This window comes from Lagenorhynchus albirostris, chromosome 21 (assembly GCF_949774975.1).
Source record: "Lagenorhynchus albirostris chromosome 21, mLagAlb1.1, whole genome shotgun sequence".
NCBI lineage: Eukaryota > Metazoa > Chordata > Mammalia > Artiodactyla > Delphinidae > Lagenorhynchus > Lagenorhynchus albirostris.
In genome coordinates, this window is record NC_083115.1 from 22,397,284 (window position 1) to 22,420,575 (window position 23,292).

A 23,292-nucleotide genomic window follows, 5' to 3' on the forward strand; every position below is an offset into this window, starting at 1 on the left:
CCCTCTGGACTGTAAATCACTTGCTTCACTGTTGTCTTTCGTGCCAAGTCTTTTTCTTTGCAACTAGTTTAAGACTGCGAAAGCTGCAAAAATATTTGTAAAGAATTTTTTTTTTCTGAAACTCTGGAGAGTAACTTGCCAACCTGAAGTCCCATCACTCCTGAATCCTTGAGCGTGTCTGTCCTGCAGACAAGGGCACACTCCACGTGACCGTCAGAATCAGGCAATTGACATGAGGACCATCTAACCCACAGACCCCATCCAGGTTTGCCAGTTGTCTCGATAATGTCCCTCGTAGCAAAAAAAATCCCATCCAGGCTGAGGTGTCGTGCCGTTGTCACCTTTCCTTAACGTCCATGAATTTGACATTTTTGATGATGATAAGCCAGTTATCTCATAGAATGTCTTTCAGTTTGAGTTTGTTGGTGGTTTCCTCATGGTTAGATTCAGATTATGCATTTTCTGCAAGGATATTTCAGACGTGATGCTCTGTTCTTTTTGTTGCCTCCTCTCAGGTGGTGTATGTCTTTGACTTGTTCCTTTATTGGTGATGTTCATTTGATTGAGTACGGAGGTATCTGTCAGGCTTCTCCATTGTAAAGTTACTCTTTTCCCCTTTGTAATAAAAAATATTTTGTGGGAGGTGCTTTGAGTCTATGTAGGTGTCCTCTTCTCATCAACCTTTCACCCACTGGTTTTAACATCAGTGATGTTTCTTAACTGAATAACTACTACTTGGATCGCTGCCAGAGGCGATCTTCTAGTTCCAGCGTCTTTCTGTGGCAGGCACTGCACCTTGTGGAAAAGCTTCCTCTTCTCCCTATTTAGTTTTTCCGTAGATCCCTATTTCATTCAGTGGGCTATAACACAATTTTATCATTATTTCGATGCTCAGATTGTCTCAGATTTGGCCAGTGGGAGCCCCTTTAGGTTGACTGCTATGTTCTTTTGATGTGTTCCCGGCATTCTTTGATCAGTTCCTTACCTTCTGGCTCCCAAGATGGTTCAGGCTCATCTTTTGCTTTCCCTGCTCTAGCCCTGGAATCAGCCATTTTCCCAAGAAGCCCTGATTCCTTTTAGTGGAGACTGGTATTTAGAAACTAAGACTTGGGCATTACATGTGCTCATCACCATTGGTGTATTGCTGTCCCCAGACCCTCTGAGTGGACAGGGTTAGGGAATATCTGTACTGTTTATATGTATACTTACACATACACTCACTATTTATATCTGTGTTTATTTCTGTATTTATGGAGATATATGAAAAACCGTGAATTCAGTCCTATTCTAATGCAACACCCAGGGTTAGTCTCGTTTTCTTTCTGTATTTGAACTTCCTTCTCCCATAGTGAGCAACCTGGGTCCCATTATCCTTAATGTATCAGTTAATCTACTCAACTGCCTGAATGTTTCTGATCTCATGTTCCCACGGCTGCCCCACCTCACTTCACTCTGTGGGTTCCTGTACTTTGGACTAGACAGCTGCCGCCCTCCTGTACAGGAGACGCTTCCTTCTGCTTGGGCCCTGAACCCCGCTCTGGGCTGTCCCTCCCTCCTGCGCCCATCCTCACTGCCACACGTGGGCTTCAGCACTCCAGGCCTCCTCCCACCCACCTCTTTATGCCAGTACTCCACACTGGGATGCTTCTGCCCTGCTTCCCTAATGTCTGCCATATTAAGTATGTTAGGGCAGCCATAAGTACCAACAGACTGGGTGGCTTGAACAACAGGAGTTTATTGTCTCAGAGTTCTGTGGGCCAGAAGTCCTAAGTCAAGGTGTCAGCCGGATTGCTTCTTTCTGGGGCTCTAAGCACAAGTCTCCATGGGGAGAAGTTTCTCCTTGACTCTGGTGGTTGCTGGCAATCCTGGACTTGTAGATGCATCACTCCAATCTTCAATCAGTCCAGTCTCTGTCTCTGTCTTCGTTTCACTTCTCCTCTGTCTGTGGGCCTTTGTCCAGATTTCCCTCTTCTTGTAAGGACATCGGTCGTATTGGATTTAGGGCCTGTCCTATGGCAGAATGACCTCATTGTAACTTGATTGCATCTACAGAGACCCTATTTCCAAATAAGGTCACATTCACAGTTTCCAGGTGGACATAAATTTTGGGGAACACTGTTCAATCCATTGCCTCTGCTTTGCTCAGTTCCACCTAATGTGCTTTTGGACTAAATCGTTCATAAAGGGAGGGAGGGAGGAAAGAAGGGTAGAAGGAACTCTCTTAGTAGTTTTGAGAAGAATGTTCTCTGTTGCCATATTCTTATTTTCTAAGCTAAAATTAGGGCACTCTGCTGACATCAGGACTCTTGGAAAACGCAGGACTTGGAGAGAGCACAGGATGGCACTCACTGTCATGTCGTGGGACTTTACAAGTCCCCACGGGGGCTGCACCCCTCACGATACCTTTTCTGGAAAGCATTGCAGCCCGTTACTCTAACTGTTCAGGAAGAGCTTGATATGGTGCTGCCTGGGGTTGGGATGCCGCCTCCCTGACCCCCCCCCCCCGTCCCCTAGCTGCCCAGTTCCAAGCAACAGTGTCTTGGTGCCCCTTGTCAGTCCCGTACTAGGCGGTGCTGCCGGCTGTCTCTGAAGAATCGCTGGAGCAGTTGGGAAGGGTGAGCCCTGACTGTCATCAGCACCGTCCGAGAAGGGAGCATTGTCAGTGCTGGGACCCAGCAGCCTGGGGCAGCCACCCCCGCCCAGCTTGCCCTGGAAGTTTACTGCCCCGATGCTTGAAAACCGACCCCACTGCCTGCTTCTTTTCACTTATTACCTTGTATTATATTCTGAGCTGTCTTAACTTATATATTACTTATATAGAATATATAAAAATACATACATAGAATATATAATTATGATTATTAACTATATCAACATATATATTCTGAGCATTTTCCCATGCCAATGAAATATTCTTCCATAGTTACAGTGTTCCATGATTTGAGCCTACCACATTTTATTTAACCATCTTCCTAGTGTCTGATATTTGGGTCAACTTAAAATTTTTGCTACTGTAAATAATGTTCCATCAAACATCCTTGACCTTAAATTTGTGTCTGCAGAAACTATTATTAAATAGCCACTTTTTTTTTTAAACATCTTTATTGGAGTAGAATTGCTTTACAGTGGTGTGTTCGTTTCTGCTTTATAATAAAGTGAATCGGCTATACATATACACATATCCCCATATCTCCTCCCTCTTGCATCTCCCTCCCACCCTCCCTATCCCACCCCTCTAGGTGGACACAAAGCATGGAGCTGATCTCCCTGTGCTATGCGACTGCTTCCCACTAGCCATCTATTTTACATTTGGTAGTGTATATATGTCCATGCCACTCTCTCACTTTGTCCCAGCTTACCTATCCCCCTCCCCGTGTCCTCAAGTCCATTCTCTACGTCTGCGTCATTATTCCTGTCCTGCCCCTAGGACATAACCATTTTTTTAGATTCCATATATATGTGTTAGCATACGGTATTTGTTTTCCTCTTTCTTACTTACTTCACTCTGTATGACAGACTCTAGTCCATCCACCTCACTACAAATAACTCAATTTCGTTTCTGTTTATGGCTGAGTAATATTCCATTGTATATATGTGCCACATCTTCTTTATCCATTCATCTGTTGATGGACATTTAGGTTGCTTCCATGTCCTGGCTGTTGTAAATAGAGCTGCAATGAACATTTTGGTACATGACTCTTTTTGAATGATGGTTTTCTCAGGGTATATGCCCAGTAGTGGGATTGCTGGGTCGTATGGTAGTTCTATTTTTAGTTTTTTAAGGAACCTCCATACTGTTCTCCATAGTGGCTGTATTAATTTACATTCCCACCAACAGTGCAAGAGGGTTCCCTTTTCTCCACACCCTCTCCAGCATTTATTGTTTCTAGATTTTTTGATGATGGCCATTCTGACTGGTGTGAGGTGATACCTCATTGTAGTTTCGATTTGCATTTCTCTAATGATTAGTGAGGTTGAGCATCCTTTCATGTGTTTGTTGGCAATCTATATATCTTCTTTGGAGAAATGTCTATTTAGGTCTTCTGCCCATTTTTGGATTGGGTTGTTTGTTGTTTTGATAATGAGCTGCATGAGCTGCTTGTAAATTTTGGAGATTAATCCTTTGTCAGTTGCTTCATTTGCAAATATTTTCTCCCATTCTGAGGGCGAAATAGTAGACTGGCACTTTGCATGTCTTATTTAAGCATTGCCACAAACCCTAAGGAAATTATCCCCATTTTACAGACGAGAAAACCGAGGCATAAGGATCTTGGGTCCTGCTACCCTCTGCATTTGGTTCCTGAAGCATTGCCCTGGGGAGTGGCCTTAGGTACTGATGGAAATACTCCCAGACCTGGACGACTCCTACAGGAGTGGAGATAGTGGCAGAGACTAAGGAATTTCTGAAGTTTTAGGGGAATAGCACATCGATTTCTCATTTAAGGGCACAACTACCCAGTCCTTGTCTCACATAAGGTATGGTGATAAAGAAGTGGCAGTAGCCACAGACTCACTCCTTGCCCAGCTGTGGTGGACACAGGAGCTGCCGAGGCCATCCCTAGTCTCCACCTACCTGTGGATGGCCACGCTGTCCCAGAGTCACAGTGGCAGTCGGACCTCCAATAATGTCCTGCATCTTGGCCACCAAGTTAAATAAGGACAGTGCTAGGCCCTGTGGGGATCTAATCACTTATTCAGAAGTTCCAGGTCAGTCAAATTAATTAGCTGAGTCAGACAAGATCGATTATCATTAATATCTAGATATTTCTTGGGGCTGTCATATCAGTGTGAACAAAATGATCCTTGTGGTAATAGTTGAATCTGCATTGGTCAGGGAAAGCCTTTTTGGAAGGGTAGATTTAAAACTGGCCCCCGGATTCCAAGAGAGAAGTGAGCTGGTGTAGAGCGTGTAGGACACAGTGGCACTGAGAGATTGAAGCTGGTTGGAGTGGAATTTGTGGACTGGGGGTTTGGCACTTTTCAGAGGTCCTGAAACTAAAAATGAGGGAGAAGAAAAAAGGCCTCATAGGCAAGCGATTGCTCATCATACACACGGAAGGGTGTGGAAATTGACAAATACCCATAATGCCTAGCACTTTATTGGTTTTCAGTACCTTACAAAAGTATTCCTGTGAAATTAACTCTGAGATGGTGGACCATGGCTTCCATGGGGTTTAATTGTGTTCCTGAAATAGTTCTCCAGGTGAATCAGTAATAGGCAGAGACAGGCAGGGTGCACTTTCCTCCTTGCCTGGTTTCATAAGACCCCTCTAGGACCCAGGTGGCCAGTGCTGGGGCCAGGTGACCCTGTTTTATGGCAGAGGCAGAGACTAAAATGGAACAACTGGAGAACACACCCAGTGACTCAAGTTAAAAAAAAAACTCTAATTCTTTCCTGTTGCTTCCTAAAGAGGGGATGGAGGTAAAGGGGTAGAGAGTGGAAAAATATTTTTATTTTGGAGTATGGGAATAGAGAAATACTGTTTTCCTAGTACCAATTACAAAAATAAAGCTCCAGCTGGACAGGATATGCAGTGCATCTTGCTGATTTCCACCAGCCAGGAAGGTAGTAAAAGGGGCAGGAAGTGTGCATTGAAGGGGGTGGACTGGGTAACCAGGTTGGGACGCTGCTTTCTATTCATTAGGCCCGGCGAGTGCAGCCTGAGCGGTGCTCCCGCTAGCAGGGCTCCTAGGGCGGGTGCCGGGAGAGACTGGGAGGCACTGGGCTCTCAATGCCTCTTTATGTGGTCCCCAGTTTGGCCTCATGGTCCAAAGGCTAAGTAAGGGCCTAAGACCCCTGTTTAAATCTGAGCTCTACCACCTGCTGTGAGCTTGGACAAGTTACTTATTAACCTTGTGTGCCTCAGTTTCTTCATCTATCAAATGGGGATTTTAGTAGTACCTACCTTACAAGGTTGCTGTGAATCAAGTGAAGTAATACCCCTGGCCAGCTTAGAACTTTCCTAACCCTTCATCCTTGTTATCTAGTGTTAGTGTCATGGTGGTGTGGCATGGGATACTCTGGGCAATCCCTGTTTTCCAGGGCTCGCAGGTCTAGGCGGGATAGGATGGCTCACAACAGAAGCTCCCCCACTTAACATCAGGCTGGCTTCCCAAAGTTAATTCAGCTTGCCGAGGGTGACTCAGGCCTTATTCAAACTGGCCTGACTAAAAACTCAGAATAGCGCAGTTTCAGGTGGGTAACTTGCCTTTTCAGGAACCCCACAGGGATGTCTTCTGAAGATACTTTGTTTTTACCTGGCACTGGACAACTCACTGTGATTTGGAAAGACTAGAACCGGCCTTGAAACTGTGTGTCTATCTTTGGGAACAAATGGTTCCCCATTCACGCCAGCCACATCTCGGGTGTTCGGTAGCAGTGTGTGGCCAGTGGCTACCTTGCTGAGCTGTGTGCATATAGAACATGTCCAGTATTGCTGGATAGGGCTGGTCTGCATTTATTGGCTACCTGCTGGGTGCAGAGTGCAAGACTGGCTAGTTCTACATGTTAACATATGTAGCGGTGTTAACAGAGGTTTGTTTCAGTGCAGAAAGGCACATAAAATTGCAGCAAAGAATGTAAGGCAGCATAAGATGCGTGTTAGAGGCAGTGTGGTTTTTTTGGTTTTTTTGCGGTACGCGGGCCTCTCACTGTTGTGACCTCTCCCGTTGCAGAGGCACAGGCTCCGGACGCGCAGGCTCAGCAGCCATGGCTCACGGGCCCAGCCACTCCGCGGCATGTGGGATCTTCCCGAACCAGGGCACGAACCTGCGTCCCCTGCCTCGGGAGGCGGACTCTCAACCACTGCACCACCAGGGAAGCCCAGAGGCAGTGTGTTTCATGGATTCAAGGGCAGTTGTGAATTGGCCAGGGTGGGCTTTGTGGAAGAGATGGCATGTGAACAGTCTATAAAGGGGTGCCTGACTACTGCCAGGCAAGACCTTTCTCCTGAGCTCTGGCCTCAGATATCTAATTGCCCATCCAACGTCTCTTGGGCTATCCCAAAGATATCTCAAATTCAGAAGACCTGAAACCAATCTCAGTATTTCTCCTCTCGTTTTTTGAAAATTGAAGTATAGTTGGTTTACAATATCATGTTAGTTTCAGGTGTACAGCAAAGTGATTCAGCTTACATATATATATATATATATACTTAAAAAATTCTTTTCTATTATAGGTTATTACAAGATATTGAATATAGTTCCTTGTGCTATACAGGAAATCCTTGTTGTTTATCTGTTTTATATACAGTGGTGTGTATATGTTAATCCCAAACTCCCAATTTATCTCCCCTCACCCCACTATCCCTTTGGTAACCATAAGTTTCTTTTCTGTGTCTGTGAGTCTATTTCTGATTTGTAAATAAGTTCATTTGTATCGTTTTTTTAGATCCCAAGTAAGTGATATCATATGATATGTGTCTTTCTCTGTCTGACTGACTTCTCTCAGTATGACCATCTCCGGGCCACTTGCAGCAACATGGATGGGCCCAAAGATGATCATACAAAGTATTTCTCCTCTTAAACCTTCCACGTTCCCTGTTGCAGAGTGGTCTGCAGAAGGACAAAAGGCGGTCACAGATAAGTTTGAAGAAGGAAGGGAGTCAGACATTCAGAAAGAAGAGTGGTGGCCTCTGTTTTTCTCTGGAGCCGAGACAAGATCATTTGCTGGGATTGATGAGTGTGGAAGTGAGGTTGGAAAAATCTGAAAGTGCTCCCATGGGGAACAGGAAGCACTGATGAGGGAGAAGAAAAAAAAAAAATAAAGACCTGCAGAGACTTTTTGAAAGCTCTGGTGAGGTGATGAACCATAAATCTATAATGGCATTATTATTATTATTATGACAGGGTACTATTCAGCCCAGTCCTGAATTTTTGCCACCGGAGCCAACAAGAGGGAGAGACCCATATGTAGTAAAGTGGTTGGGCAGCTGTGTTTGGGAAGAGTGGGACCAGAGAGTGGACACACTAGGGAGAGGAAGCGGGGAAGTGGAGCCTGAAGGGCAAAGATGGACCCTCTCTTGGAAAAGTGCAGATGCACAGATGCAACGTGTGCCATATGTTTCTAAGGCTGACTCCCTGGGTAGAGAACTTCTGTTCTCTTTAGGCTGCGTTGAGAACTGTTTTCTAGAATGACCGTTGGCTCACCTGCAGTACTGAAAGCCAGAGATATTTTGGTGTCTTTCTAGCACACGTGTGGAGGCCATAAGTCAATTTCTCTGTCAGCTTATGGTTGTGATTCAGAGGCTAAATCGTACTGTTTCAGGTACCAGGGTAGACTGTGGTCAGAGACAGGGAAATTTTTGTAAAGGAGCTATGGTAATGTCTTCTAAAAGGGTATAGAAAACACGCCTAATAAGAAAATTGTGGGTAGAATGGCAAATATGCAAAAACTATAGTCTGGGTGATTCTCAGTATGGGAAACTGTTTCTGTGGTATTTAGAAGTATTTAGACTTTTAATTTCATATGCATTTATATTCCATTCATGGTGAAATCTATTCCCCATCGGCCTCCCTGTTTTCCCATGACTCAACTGGAGATATTCATGAAACATACGAGACATGGAAGGCCATTGGCTAATGATACTAAATGGCAGTGATACCTACACTTAGCTGCATAACAGTTATCCTAGGATAATAAAAAATAACTGATTCTTAAACCCTGGAGATTCTTATTCAGTAGTTCTAGAATGGGGCCAGGGAACCTTTTTTTTTTGATTCCCCAGGTAATAATGCTGCACAGGCAGTTTTGGGATGCTGGTATAGGTGAAAAGAAAATATAGCAAAGTATGCTTATGATATACTGAGCCATACTGGGTTATGACATATTGAGCTATTTATAGCAATCCTGCCACATCATTCAAGGTTGGGTTCCTGAAAAATCCATATAATAAGGGAATTCATGGTTGAATTGCTTAAAACCTGAGAAACACGGGGCTAGAGACTAAAATACTTAAATGAATCTATGACGTGTCTTTTTAACGTTCAATAAAGTAAAACAGTAAGTGCATGAAATTACATCCGTGATACAATGGATAGCATACAATTGATTTCCATTACCTACTAACTCTCCTGAAGTTTAACAAAACTTTAAAATTGGTTTTGCATTGGTGTGGATAATATTATGCCGAGAGGCAAGCTTTTTTCTGCGTCGAGCGCTCCATCCAAATGCTGAATGTCTTTCTGATTTCCTGACTGCTAATTGTTGACTTGGCCCTACGGTCCCACCAGAGTATGTAGCGTGATTTGAATATTGTAGGCAGAGAAGTATTAAGTATAGCCAAATGGGTAAGTCTCAGGCCCCCTCCATAATGCACAGAGTCCTTTCATCTTAGCTCTGAACATGGTATTTTCATGCCAAGCACATGCTGTTGAACTTCGCTTGTACATTTCACTTCTGTCTCCTGGGAGTCAGTTACCGCTGTAAGGGTTTGCCGCTTCTTCTCTTCTATTTCCTTCTCTTCCGTTTTCTACTTTCCACCATGACCTCTGCCTCCCCCACCATCCACATGCTCACACACATCTGTACACACAGCTGGGAACCAGTCTAGCACAGTACGATGCTTTTTATACTTTTTTGGCCACAGTACCAATATAATAATATAAAGTTGAAACAAAAGTTTAATGAAACAATGCTTACTGTTATTTGGGGAACTCTCATAGTTTCTGTTCTGTAGTCTCATACATTAAAGTGCTTATCTTCATCCTGTAATTCAGATCTTCATCCAATAAACTGATTTCCTGACCCTCTAATGGGTTGCTACTGGATGTTTGGAATAAAAACTGTTTTAGAGGTTTCGGGCATATTCTTCCAGTCAGGAAGATCTGGGTTTGAATCTTAGCTTTACCACTTGACAGCTCTGCATCTTGGGAAGTAGCTTCGTTTCCGCATCTGTAGAGATGGAGATAAGATACTATACCTCGTATAGATTGTTTGAAGATGGAATGAAATAATGCATGAAAAGCATTGGTATCCCATTCTTAATAAGGGCCTGAGCCAATGTGACGGGGTTAAAGAGAATGATGATGAGAATGGTGGTGGTGGTGATATTCAGTTTTCAACTACAGCTTCCTCTCAATTCACATAATTTTTTTTTTTTCTTGCGGTATGCGGGCCTCTCACTGTTGTGGCCTCTCCCGTTGCAGAGCACAGGCTCTGGACGCACAGGCTCTGCGGCATGTGGGATCTTCCCAGACCGGGGCACGAACCCGTGTTCCCTGCATCGGCAGGCGGACTCTCAACCACTGCACCACCAGGGAAGCCCCCACATAATTTTAAACTGAAATTCTTATTTTTTCAAAAAGGTACACAAAAGTCAGTGTGGGGAGTGTAGGATGTTATGTAAGAGGAACTTATATTTTGGGAAGGATTACTGCATATTCAGGAAAAATCACCACTAAAAATTGCTATTATATTCCTACAAATGTATTGCCACTTGTGCGTGCGTTTTTCTTTTCCTGCGTGTTCCCATAGCCACCATCCTGGACAGAGCTGTAGCTCTGGCTACTGGCTTCCTTGCCTCCACGTGTTCTTGCATAGAGTGCTGCTTGGTTCATGATGAAACGAGGCCATTCAGAGCTTTTTAGTAGCCCCTGTAAACAAGCCGAGTATCTAGCTGGGCATTGGAGACCCTCCAGAAAGACCTGGGCTCAAATCTTGGTTCCCCATCTGGGGGCTTGTGTGACTTGGACACTTTTTTCTTTTTTTAAAGTTACCTTTTCAGGCTATCCTTTTTCTCATCTCTGGAATGGGGATAATAATATTTAACTGAGTAGGGCTACTGTGAGGGTTAGTGATGATATTTGTACACTATCCAGTCTGTGCTTCTCACACGCTGGCTGGCTCGTGTGAAGCTTCCCCCATGTTGGTACATGCATCAGTTGCTCTGCCCACATCAGCAAAGACATCTTCCTCAGTTCTGCTTTGGCCATTAGTACCAGCCTTTACCTTGCCTAACTTGACCTGCAGCCTTTTCTCTGCCGAAGTGATCCCTCCCTACCTTATAAGCTCTTCCTTTACCATAAAGCTTTCGCTTACGAACCCATCTAATAATGATTTATGAACGAGTTCACCTAGTTGGCAATTAATCATATACTGCCTTCGGATCTCTATTGCAGTCTTTTATTATTATAATTATAGTATTATCAGTTAACTTTATATGATTTATGTCTCATGCCCCCAGGTAATTTATTAATTCCTTGAGGGTAGCGATCCTGTCTTACACGTCTTTGAATTCTCCACAGGACTTAGCACAGTTCCTTGTAATAACGTGTATTTAATAAATATTTGTTGGTACACTGGATGACTGGATACTGCAGACAGCACATACACAGGAGGATAGGGTCCAGTGCTTAGAGTTGTGAGAGAAGGTTTAATGGATGAAAATAGACTTGAGCTGGCTTTTGCTGGGAGGGTAACATTGATGTAGGTTGATACGAGGGGTGGCGCATGGCTATGTGGGGAGAACTATTAGGTGACGGGAGCCTGCACAGGCATGTTTAAAACAAATGATGCAGCTGCAGAAGAGATGGCACTGAGCACTGCTGTGATTGGCTTCTGTGACACAGCCTCAAAGTTAGGCCCTGTGCTTAGCAACTCAGCTCCCATCCCTTTGCTTTCCCTGTTGCCCGGTTGTGGCTTACTCCTGTGACGCTGTAACTGGGAACTGATGTGCTGTGGGGCTTCTGGTAGAAATTCTCTACGTTTTCCTCTGAGTGAAGATGCCTTTATTTCCTCTTCGTTCCCGAAGGAAATTTTCACACTGTATATAACATTTTAAAATAGCAATTATTTTCTTTGGGTGCTTTAAAGGCATCTTTCCATTGTCTTCTGTTCTCCATTGTTTCTGTTGAGGAGTCACTGTAAGCCTTCTGGGTTTTGTGTTTTTTGGTTTCTGAAGGTCCTGAGCCTGTTTTTCCTCTGGCTGTTTTTAAGATTTTTCTCTATACTTCTGGTTTTCATCAAGTGTGGTACAGTATGCCCAGGTGTGGTTTTATTTATAGTTGCCAGTTTGGGGTCTGTAGTGAGTATTAAACCTGTGGTTAGGTGGTCATTGATCACTGTCTCTTCAAATTTTGCTCCTGCTTCATTCTTTCTCTTATCTTTGTGGAACTTCCAACTACCCATGTTTAGACCTTTTTAGGTCTAAAATACAGTCTTTTATGGATTTTAGGTCTGTTTTCACATGTTCCACTTTTTTGTCTCAGTGCTTCATTCTGTCTGTTTCACTGTGACCTCTCTTCTGGTTCACTATTTTTTCCCCTGGTGATGTCTAATCTATTGGTGAACCCATCCATCGAGTTCTTAATTTTAATTATTTATACTTTAGTTGTAGAATTTCTATTGTTTTATAGTCTCCAGTTCTCTGAAAAACTTTTCCATCTTGCCTTTTATTTCCTTGAATGTATTAGGCATAGCTGTTTTAAAGATTACGTCTGGAAACATTTGGTATGTGTATATTCATTATATCTGTATAAAATCTGTGTATGTATCTCTATTGGTCCATTTCTATTGTTCATTACTTCCCTTGGTTTTCTATTTTCTTGTCTTTTAGCCTTGTATTCCTAGCTGTATTGATTGAATGCTGGCCATTGTATCTGAAAAACAGCAGAGAGAATATGAATCTTAGGATAATGTCATCTTTCCTCAAGATATGATTTAACTTAACTTCTGGTAGTTCCAGATCATTTTAATTTGGTCAAGGATTGAGATTAATCAAAGCTGGGCTTCAGTCTTTGAGGTTAGTCTATTTCCATTTAGTTTTATCCCTTACAAAGCTTGCATGTTTGGAAAGAGGGAGGTTTCCAGGACTCCCTTTTCTTTAGCTTCAGTTCTTATCCCCCTAGTCACTGAATGTGTCAACAGCTCTGCTCAGCTTTGATGCCCTAAAGCCTCCTCTTCTGGATTCGGCAGATGCCCCAAACATCAGGCTTACCATCCTGGGTTTCTTTCTTCTCCCAGATCTTGCCCTCCTAATTCTTTACTACCATCTTAGTTCTCTGAAGTTTCTAAACATATTTTTAAAAACAAGCTTTGTGGGCCAAAGAAACAAACAACTTGTTTGTTTAAAAACAAGTTGTGGCGCAGTGGTTAAGAATTCGTCTGCCAGTGCAGGGGACACGGGTTCGATCCCTGGTCCGGGAAGATCCCACATGCCACGGAGCAGCTAAGCCCATGTGCCACAACTACTGAGCCTGCGCTCTAGAGCCCACGAGCCGCAAGTACTGAGCCCACGTGCCACAACTACTGAGGCCCGCACGCCTAGAGCCCGTGCTCCGCAACAAGAGAAGCCGCTGTGACGAGAAGCCCGCACACCGCAGTGAAGAGTAGCCGCCGCTCGCCTCAACTAGACAAAGCCCACGCACAGCAGCAAAGACCCAATGCTGCTAAACAAAACAAAACAAAACACACACACTTTGTTTAGGTTTCTTAGGTATTCACCAGGAGAGTTAGGTCTGAATTACCTACCATGCCGTTACCAGAAGCAGCACCCCGTCAGCCAAGGATTTTATTATCTAAAATCTAGCAGAGATGTTTAGAAGTCTGTAATACAGAACACTAACATGATTTAAGTGGTATTTTAGGATGACTGATACGTCAGTGGTATGCAAAACAGAGAGGGCTTGGGAATACCTCCATAAGTAGAACAGTTAAAAGACCATCATAACTGAATACTTTCTGAAGTGAGAGTAAGGCAGGCATTACGGTTTCTGAGTCTGGGGATTCGCAGACAGACCTGAACGAGAGTCTGGGCTCTCCTACTGACCAGCAGGTTGCCTTTGGGCAGTTCCCCAACCTATCCCCTCATCTGAAATAGGGGGTAATAAAGTCCCTACCTCCTAGGGTTAAAAGAGAAGTGAGAAGCTCCCAGAAAACCCTGGTTTTCATGCGTGGCATATAGGAAGTGCTCAGTAGTAGTAGCCATTGCTGTTACTATTCCAAGACCCGAACCTCAGTTACTTAAGTTAGAATTCAAGATCACTGTTAATGACACTACTCAGGACCACAGTTAGCATTGTCAGCTTCACGGGGGATGAGATTTATGTCCTGTGTATCACAGTGAACAGCTCATGTGCCTTTATGGAGCAGCCCTGGTGCCAGTAATATTCTGAATACTTGCTGTGTACTGAATTGATTTGTAGCCAATGCCATGGTTTTGAAGATGATCCCAGCCCGAAATCTCCAAGATGTAAGGAGAGCTGATTTTCCAAAGTCAGGCTTGAGGGTAGAAGCTTCATATTTTAGGTTTATAGAACCATAAATTTAAGTATTTCACTTTTAAAAACAGCACAGTGTACAAGAAATGAAGCTTACAGAAAAGATAAATCAGATTATGAGCCTTCATGTTACCAACGGATTCCTAGAATCACAGATAACCTCAGAAATTATCTTTGTGAAACCTCTCCTTTTTCTAGATGATCAAAGTATCCACCAGAGAGATTGAGTGACTGGCCCGAGGACACACAGTGGTAATGACAAAGCCAGGACTGGAACACGAGCGTCCCGATTTCTGGTGTATTTTGGTCCTCTTGGCAAAAATAGCACCTCTTTGTCTTCTCTACCGAGTTCCATGCCTTCTTCAGCTCTGTTCAAGCAACGCTGGCCTGGGTGTTGCTGCCCATGGGAAACTTGCCTTAAAGAAGGAAGACCAGTCTATCATCTTGAATTTCACTGATAGAAGCTAGAAAACACATGCCACGTAGGCATGAGTTTCTGGTGCTGGCTGCGTGTAGAATTCTACCTTTCCTTTCTTTCACCGGAGGATGCATACTTGAGAGTCATGAGAAATCTATGTCAAATGGCAACCTTTTTATTCTGGGTTGTGTGGCGAGACCACTGGTAATTCATTACCTGTTCAGTGTGTCGCAGGGGGCGGGGGAGCAGGCTGTAAAATCAAGTAAGATAGAGGACGTGCCTCCAGGTAAAAGGGTTACCTTTCATTGTGTATCATCGGGGATGTCGTAGCCGTTAAAAACAGCAACACCATAGAACCTGAAATAAGTGAAGCCCTTGATAATAGAGTTTTCCCTACTCGGATCAGAAAGCTTTTTGAACTATTTCAGGTGACCGTTTTTTCCAAATGGGTTGTCTGTGAAAAAAAATAGGGGAGGGGGCTTCCCTGGTGGCGCAGTGGTTGAGAGTCCGCCTGCCGATGCAGTGGACACGGGTTCGTGCCCCGGTCCGGGAAGACCCCACATGCCACGGAGCGGCTGGGCCCGTGAGCCATGGCTGCTGAGCCTGCGCCTCTGCAACGGGAGAGGCCACAACAGTGAGAGGCCCGCGTACCGCAAAAAAAAAAAAAAAAAAAATAGGGGAGGAATATGTTATTATAATGACGGATTGGAAGCAGGGGCATGTTTCCGTGTTGCTGAGCTTGTCATCTTGTCCCCTCGGAAGCGCGTGTCACTACGTAGCTACTCTTCCTACTGCCCTGACTTAGCTGCGCCCTTTCTGTGTCTTAAGATCTTCTCAAGAAGGAGGATCTGATCGGATTGACTGGGCAGAGCCCTTACAGTGCACACTCAGCCAGTGCATCTAATGTGGACAGCTTTTCCTGACGCTCCCAGAACTCTCCATAACTCCTCTTATCATCCTGGACACAGGATGCTCCGTGGGCTGTGGGAATTATCTTCTCCCCTGTCTCCCGCTAGACTGGGAGTCCCTAGATGGCAGGGACTGTCTTCTTTCTTCCTATTCCTGGAACATCACTCTTGATATATGATCTTTGAGTGGGTGGGTGAAAGAGCGAGTGAGTGGAACAACTTGAGACCCACTCAGAGCAGCTGTGTTGGGGGCTCCCTGTGGCCGTTCCATGTCCTTTTGGACTGTCCCTGCAGTTCCTGTCACTCCTGAAGCCACCAGATGAGTGGGCGGGGCCAGCCTGCCATGGTGACGGCACCTTGCCTGATCTTCAGAACTGGCCTGGTCCTTGTATTGCACATCTCAGGGGGGGCGGGGTGGGGGGACGGCCGCATTTAGGCTTTGTAGGATTAGCCAAAGACCTAGAAGAGGTAGAGCTCCTACTCCCAGCGAATTTACACTTTGGTTAGGAAGAGAGGCTGAGCACAGCTGAAAAGTTTGCATTTAAGATAAGAGTTAGATAAGAAGAAAGACAACATTGGAATAGCTGCCCTGACGCAATGTTCGATTTTCAAATGAGCAGTACAGGATCCCTGGGTATTGTGGGGCCTGGAGGGGGACGGCTTCCTTCCACTGGAGCGTCCGGGGGGGCCTCGTGGTGGAGGAGGGCGGAGGCTGCGTCTTGGAGGACTGCTGGGGGTTGGCAAGGCCAGGAAGGAGGAACAGAGAGGCAGCGGCAGGCGGCGTCTGAGACAGCGAGTAGGTCAGAAGTGGGGCAGAGGGCCAAGGGAAAGGCAGGGGCTAGGATTTAGTTCCAGAATTGAATTAGGCTCTACAGGCAGAGGGCGGGGCCCCAGGTGGCGGAGCAGCTGCACGTAGGGGAGACGGGAAGGCCTTTGTGAGCTGGACGAGGAGATTACTGAGACTTTGACCATCTCAGCCTGAAGTCATCCGAATAGAATATTCAGAGCTCGTTTTTGGAGGAGAAAATGAATAAAGGAAAGATGAGGCAGCCCAGGGTTGAAAAGAGGATGATGTCCCACTGTGCACGAAGTCCTGTGGAAGGGATGCTTGGTCGCCGTTGTCTCTGCTTTTGAATCCTGCATCGAATTTAAACTTCCGTGTAAACAGGCTGAAGATGAGTGATAGACGGCACTGTGTTAGTGACCCCGCTCTGGGTATATTTAGGTGGACAAGGGAAAGACTATCTAGAAATGCATCTGGAAGGAGGGGAGAGAGGTGTTATGTGGGCTGGTGGAGGACAGGTGACCCCAGGCCAGAGGAGGCGGATGGCAGTGAGGAAAGACCCTTGAGGGAACACTCCAAATAAGAGATGCTTTCGGGCTTCCCTGCTGGCGCAGTGGTTGAGAGTCCGCCTGCCGATGCAGGGGACACGGGTTCGAGCCCTGGTCCAGGAAGATCCCACATGCTGCGGAGCAATTAAGCCCGTGTGCCACAACTACTGAGCCTGCGCTCTTGAGCCCACGTGCCACAACTACTGAAGCCCGTGTGCCGCAACCACTGAAGCCTGCGTGCCTAGAGCCTGTGCTCCACAACAAGAGAAGCCACTGCAATGAAAAGCCCTCTCACCGCAACGAAGAGTAGCCCCCGCTCGCTGCAACTAGAGAAAGCCAGCGCACAGCAACGGAAGACCCAACGCAGCCAATAAAATTAATTAATTAATCTTTTAAAAAAGTACTAAAAAAAAGAGATGCTTTCACGTCAAAGCGATGCTGAAGCAGAGCTAGAGGCTGGTGCACTCTGCAGGGAGACAGACGACATCAGGAGGGGTGGCCAGTGGGTGAAAGGCCTTGGAACCGCGTGAATCGATTCCGTAAGCGCTTGGAAGTGCCCATGCCGGGGCTTCGACGCGCGTCTGTTACCCAGATACCCTCGAGGAATGACTTGGTTACTCTGTCCACCCTCGGCTCTTGGAAGGATAATACCCAAAGGTATTTGTCAGGCCCTGGTCCTCTGAGTACCTGATACACTGAAGGTACCTGCCGTAAACACAGCCCAGCGTTAGGCGTCCGGGCCCTGTGACTGGCCGAGTGTCTGCGTCATGGGACCCTCTCAGCTGAGAGCAGGGGTGGCCTGCACCACCACCCCACCGAGACGGCCTCTGGGGAATGAGCACCGCACTCAAGCAGGGGAGGGGGGCTCTAGGGCAAATCCCCTGATAAGCTCTCAGGGCCCCCCAGCCCCCATAAGCTGTGCGGTTTTGAGGAAGAGGAAAATAAAAGAGGGTCAGGCAGGGGTGTCAGACTTCACGGTGCAGACATGACAGTGGGTAGCAGAAATGCCTGATGTGTTGCTTCTCTTCTGCAGAAGGGCACCATGCCGGTGGAGAGGATGCGCATGCGCCCGTGGCTGGAAGAACAGATCAACTCAAACACGATACCAGGGCTGAAGTGGCTTAACAAGGTAAGTGCGCGTGTGTGTGCGCGTCTGCTTGTATGCGCATGCGTGTGTGTATCTGTGTGAGAGAGACCCTGACTAAGCCGGTGCCTGTGGATCACCGCAAGTGAAACTGTTCTTCGTGTCCAAAATATTATGCTTATTATTTACGAAAAACAACCAAGCAAAAACGATCGTGAAAATATGAAATTGTCATACAAGGAAGACATCATCCTCTCAGACTGTAGCCTCGACCCCGAGGTAAGGCTCTGGTCTCGTGGATGACTGTTGATGGGAAGCTTCTTGCTGTATTTCTGTTCAGTAATTCTTACCCTTTTCCTTCTCTAAATTCCGTTCTTGCTTCTGGTTTTCGAGGATTAGAGGACATGGAACCTGTAGGGCTTTCTGCTGGGAATGGAGCTTACTGATTTTCTTTTCAGTATCTCTTTATGTAAAGAAAACTTTTGTTTTTGTCTTAAAAAATGGTTTTATTTTTATCATGAAATCCTGTTTGTGTGCCTCCCTGTCCTAAAAAAGCAGTATTGCATTATTTACACCCCCTATCTATACATAAATACTTCCTTACTTTTATCAACCTGAAAACTCTCAGTTTAGTTGATCCTGCCTCTCATGGGCGGAATCAGGAAGACATTGGATGTAAAAGTAAAGACCACCTGAAAACATTTAGTTAAAATCTAGAAAAGCAACGAATACATCATGCTTTCTCTAAGATGGCCCGAGAGGGAGATTGCTCTCGCACTACCAGGAATTGCAGTTCTTCGGAGCAAATGTCTTTTTCCTCTTCTGCTGCGTTTTTAATCTTAAGGACACGATGAATAATTTAGCAGGTCAGCCTTTACCTTTGTATCACGTGCTCCAGAGCTTCGAGCCAGATTGTGGCCACTCCTAACAAGTGTACAAAATATTGCAGCATATTTTTTTTTTTACTAATGTTACTCCTTGCTTCATTTTATTTTTTCAGTTATCTCTCAAATCTTATTTCTTTTTGTTCTTTTCCCCTCATTTACCTATTTTTTCACTTATTTTAAGTGTAACAGTGTATGTATTTGAATGGATCTGAGTCCCTTCTGAAACAAGATGGGGTAGAAGTAAACAGACATACTTTAAGTAAAGCGTATGCTCACTTCACGTGACCTGTCTTGTATTTTAAGGTCTAATGGCAAACAATATATTTTTCCAGGCTTGCAATGTCTATAGTGTTTTAGGTTTATATCCTGGAGGGGCTTTGTAATTAGCCTGTTGCAAAGAAACAGACGAGAAGTCAGGTTGCCCCTTGTCCTGCTGGGTTAGCAGGGGCGCATGCAGAGGTGTCAGTAAAGGGGAGATGATAGTCAAAGGAGAGTTGAAGAGACATAGGGTCCTCAAGAACAAGAATAACGATAGTGATACTGATAAAGCTAATTTATGGAGTGCAGGCACTTCTCTGCGCAAGATCGTGCCTTCATTCCCATAATCCCCACTGTGGGGTAGATGCTGTTATTTTTTCCATTTTGCAGACAAGGAAACCAAGGCTTGTAGGTTTAGTAGGATTCTACTGTGAAGAACAAAGTAACATTGCCTATTATTGATTTAGGGTGTGAAATTAAAGCAGATGTTGCTGATTTCCGAAGAGAAGTAAGTTTGGTCTTGCTTTTTCTTTTTTTAAAACCCACCCACCCGTTTTGGCTGGCTCGATGCAGTGGCGCGCTCACAGTGTCACTGCGTCTCCTGCACCAGGTGGGTGCTTGACGTGCTACAGTTTGTTCTCTGTAGTAGGTTGAATGGCGGCCTCCTCAAAAGATAGGTCCGCATCCCGAGCCCCAGAACTTGTGGATGTGAACTTATTTGGAAAAAAGAGTCTTGGCGGGTGTAATTAACATAAGGATTTGCGGATGAGATCATCCTGGATTATCCCACTGGGCCAATCCAACGACAAGGGTCTTTACAAGACACAGAAGAGGAGACACACATCCACGGAAGAGGGGGCGGAGACTGGAGTGATGCAGCCACAAGCCAAGAACACCTGGAACCGCCAGAAGCCGGAAGACACAAGGGAGGATTGTCCTCAGAGCGTTTGAAGGGAACGCAGCCCTGCTGCCCTCTTGCTTTTGGATCGCTGGCCTCCAGAACTGTGGTCGAATCCGTTTCTGTGGTGGTAAAGCCGCCCAGCGGGTGGCAGTTTGTTACGACGGCTGTAGGGAACTTACACATCCTCGCAGGGTAGCTTCCTCACCGGTACTCTGCACTGAGACACCTTTTCTCCCGGCCACTGTGCCCGTGTTTTTCGGATAGAGGACCAGAAAGTGAATGGATGCCTCTTGGTGCAAGTGAGCACTTGACCCCTCTCCGGCTCTTGGCTCGTGAGTTCCCTTCCCTGGTCCAGAGGGACAGGAGACCTCTGCTGGCTGGGTGTGGGCCAGGCTGAAGCAAGGAGGGTGTGCTGTGGCTACAGCACACGGCACCACTGAGGACGGCGCAGTCCCAGGAGCTTGTGGGCTGCCTGAGCGCCCAATGTGGACAGAGCCGTGCCTGTCCATGTAGACCTCAGGTGGCCTCAGGGCATTTCCTCTCCGTACCCACACCTCCCCAGGGCATCTATTTATAGGTTTCTGCCAACTCAGGCTGGCTGGCGTTGTCTGTCCACAGAAATATTTCACTCAAACCCTACTGTTATTTCCTGCCCATTCATAAGCCTAAGAATCCCTGTTCGTGGGCTTCCCTGGTGGCGCAGTGGTTGGGAGTCCGCCTGCCGATGCAGGGGACACGGGTTCGTGCCCCGGTCCGGGAAGATCCCACATGCCGTGGAGCGGCTACCGTGAGCCATGGCCGCTGAGCCTGCGCGTCCGGAGCCTGTGCTCCGCAACGGGAGAGGCCACAACAGTGAGAGGCCCGCGTACCGCAAAGAAAAAAAAAAGAATCCCTGTTCGTGTTTTGAGTGGTTTGAGGCCATTCCAAATTCTCTTCTGCCACTGGAGCCTGTTGTGACTCCTGGAACACCTGTGCTGTCTGCGGCGCTTTGTCATTCACTTGTGCCTTAGCTGTGTTCCAAGTGTCGGTCCTCACGGTGAGGCACTCCAGGCTGGCCGTGCCAGAGGGCGGGTACCAGGGCTGTCTTGACTGTTGCTGCGAGCTCAGTGCCAGGCCTCGTGCCCGACACCCAGGAGGTAACATCGTGCTGAGAATGAATGGATGAATGATGGGCGCTTGAAGGGGAGGAACATCAGTGACTCTGTTTTTGTTCTGTTAAGATAATTAGACTTAAGAATACGGGGTTGGCAGCTGTCACGTGTCTCTCAAATGGGGACACCATCAAACCCAGTGCATTCTTAGTAAGAGACAAATAGGTGGTTAATTAATGCCTTAAATTTGTTTCCACCTCCTCCTTTCAATACATGAGGGGTGGAGGGTGATGGAACGGGTCCTCTGGCTTCCTCTGGAGGAGCGGTGAGGAAGTTTGGCAAAGCAGTATTAGAACTAGTTCTTGAAAGGGGTCGTGGCTTGGGCCAGTTACTTTTTATTATGAATATTTGCAAATAGACATAGTGTGCTTGAATGATCTAATGACTAGGAAGAATAGCGCAGTAAATTCCCATCCAGATTTAAAACTCACATCTAGATTGAACAATCATTAACATTTAAAAAGGATCTGTGGGGTGTGTGGTAAAGCAGCTCCCTGACACTGTACATCTATAAGATCCAAGAAGGTTTCTTATAGAGCCACAATACCACTATAGGTAATCGTAAATTAATCGTAAGTAATCGTCACTTAAAATGTCATTACTGCCCTGTTCATATTCAGAATGCCTTGAGTATTCCCCAGATATCTTTTTACAATTGATTTGTTCAATCAGAAGCCAAAGAATGTGCGCAGGTTGTGTTTGGTTCCTGACTATGAATGGTGCGCTCTCCCTTTTTTCCGTCTCTCCATTGGCTTGTTGAAGAGACCAGCTCAGTTCTGGATTTGTCCTCATTTTTGCTTGTGGTTTCCCTGGGCTGTTTCTTGAGGAAGGAAGGAGGTGGTCGCATTCAGGTTCACCGTTTTTCTCGTCGCTCCGATTGATTCCCACCCTGTTTTGTTTTGTTTAATTTATTTCTGGCTGCGTTGGGTCATCGTTGCTGCGCGCGGGCTTTCTCTAGTCGCGGCGAGCAGTGACTAATCTTCGTTGTGGTGCACGGGCTTCTCATTACGGTGGCTTCTCTTGTTGTGGAGCACAGGCTCTAGGTGCACGGGCTTCAGTAGTTGTGGTGCGTGGGCTTCAGTAGTTGTGGCTTGTGGGCTCAGTAGTTGCGGCTCACAGGCTTAGTTGCTCCGCAGCATGTGGGATCTTCCCGGACCAGGTCTGCACGTCCCCTGCATTGGCAGGTGGATTCTTAACCACTGCGCCACCAGGGAAGCCCGCCAACCCTGGTTATTGACGTTCTTATTTCTTACCGGAGATCTGCCTGGACCAGGCACCAAGGCCCCTCCCCAAGCCTGGGAGATCATCAGGTAGCTCCCGACCTTTTCCTGCTCTGCACTTTGAGAGCAGGCTTGTGCTTGTGTAAATATCAGGTCATCTCGGAACAAAGTAAGAAGTCCAAACAAAAATAGCAAACGACATTGGAACATTTTGTAAATATTGGGGGAGTGAAGAGGCACAGGGAGATAAGAGGACTAATTTCCGTTTGGGGCCAAGCTGTGTTTGCTCTGCTTTGCTCAAGATCATCTCGTCTTCTCAACTCGAGCCGGGCTTCTCTCTCCTGCCTGCAGGTGGGCAGAGGTCTCTATGTATCTGAACATGAGTAGCTCCGCTACTGCATTTAGTCCTTCCGTGCACACCGTGTGTAGACACCAGGTGTGGGGACCCGGCGCTTGGAATTCTCATGGCACAGCCTGATGTCACAGAGTCTACGCAGAGCAACGCCCTCCCTGTCCCATACAACCAGAATGTTTACTGGTCAGAATCTCTTTCAGGTTTAAAATGAGTTTTGCCATCTTTATCTTTCAACGTAGTTTTGCAATTTGAAAAACTAGTTACAAGTTACATGTAGTTTTTTTTTAAATTTTACCATTTTAAAATGTGCAATTCAGTGACATTCAGTACATTCACAATATTATGTAGCCGTCACGACCAGAACTTTTTCATCACGTCAGAGGGAAGCACTGTACCATGAAGTAGTCACTTCCCATTCTCCTTTCCCTGGTTCATGGCAACCACTGATCTGCTGCTGTCTGTCTCTTTGGATTTGCCTTTTCTGGATATTTCATATAAATGGACTCTTTCAACATGTGGCCTTTGGTGGAAGGTGTCTTTCCCTTAGCACAGTGCTTTAAA

At 45.9% G+C, this 23,292-nt stretch overlaps 1 protein-coding gene across 2 annotated transcripts in view; it reads left to right on the forward strand.

Annotated features, from left to right (window-relative positions):
- The window catches only part of IRF2 (interferon regulatory factor 2), an 84,239-nt gene that overhangs the window by 26,211 nt on the left and 34,736 nt on the right, over positions 1-23,292 (forward strand). For both annotated transcript variants that reach the window (XM_060136510.1, XM_060136509.1), the window contains one exon: positions 17,909-18,004. In XM_060136510.1, the coding sequence (XP_059992493.1) occupies positions 17,918-18,004 (87 nt within the window). In that variant the 5' untranslated portion in view covers positions 17,909-17,917. The remainder of the gene's footprint in view (positions 1-17,908; positions 18,005-23,292) is intronic.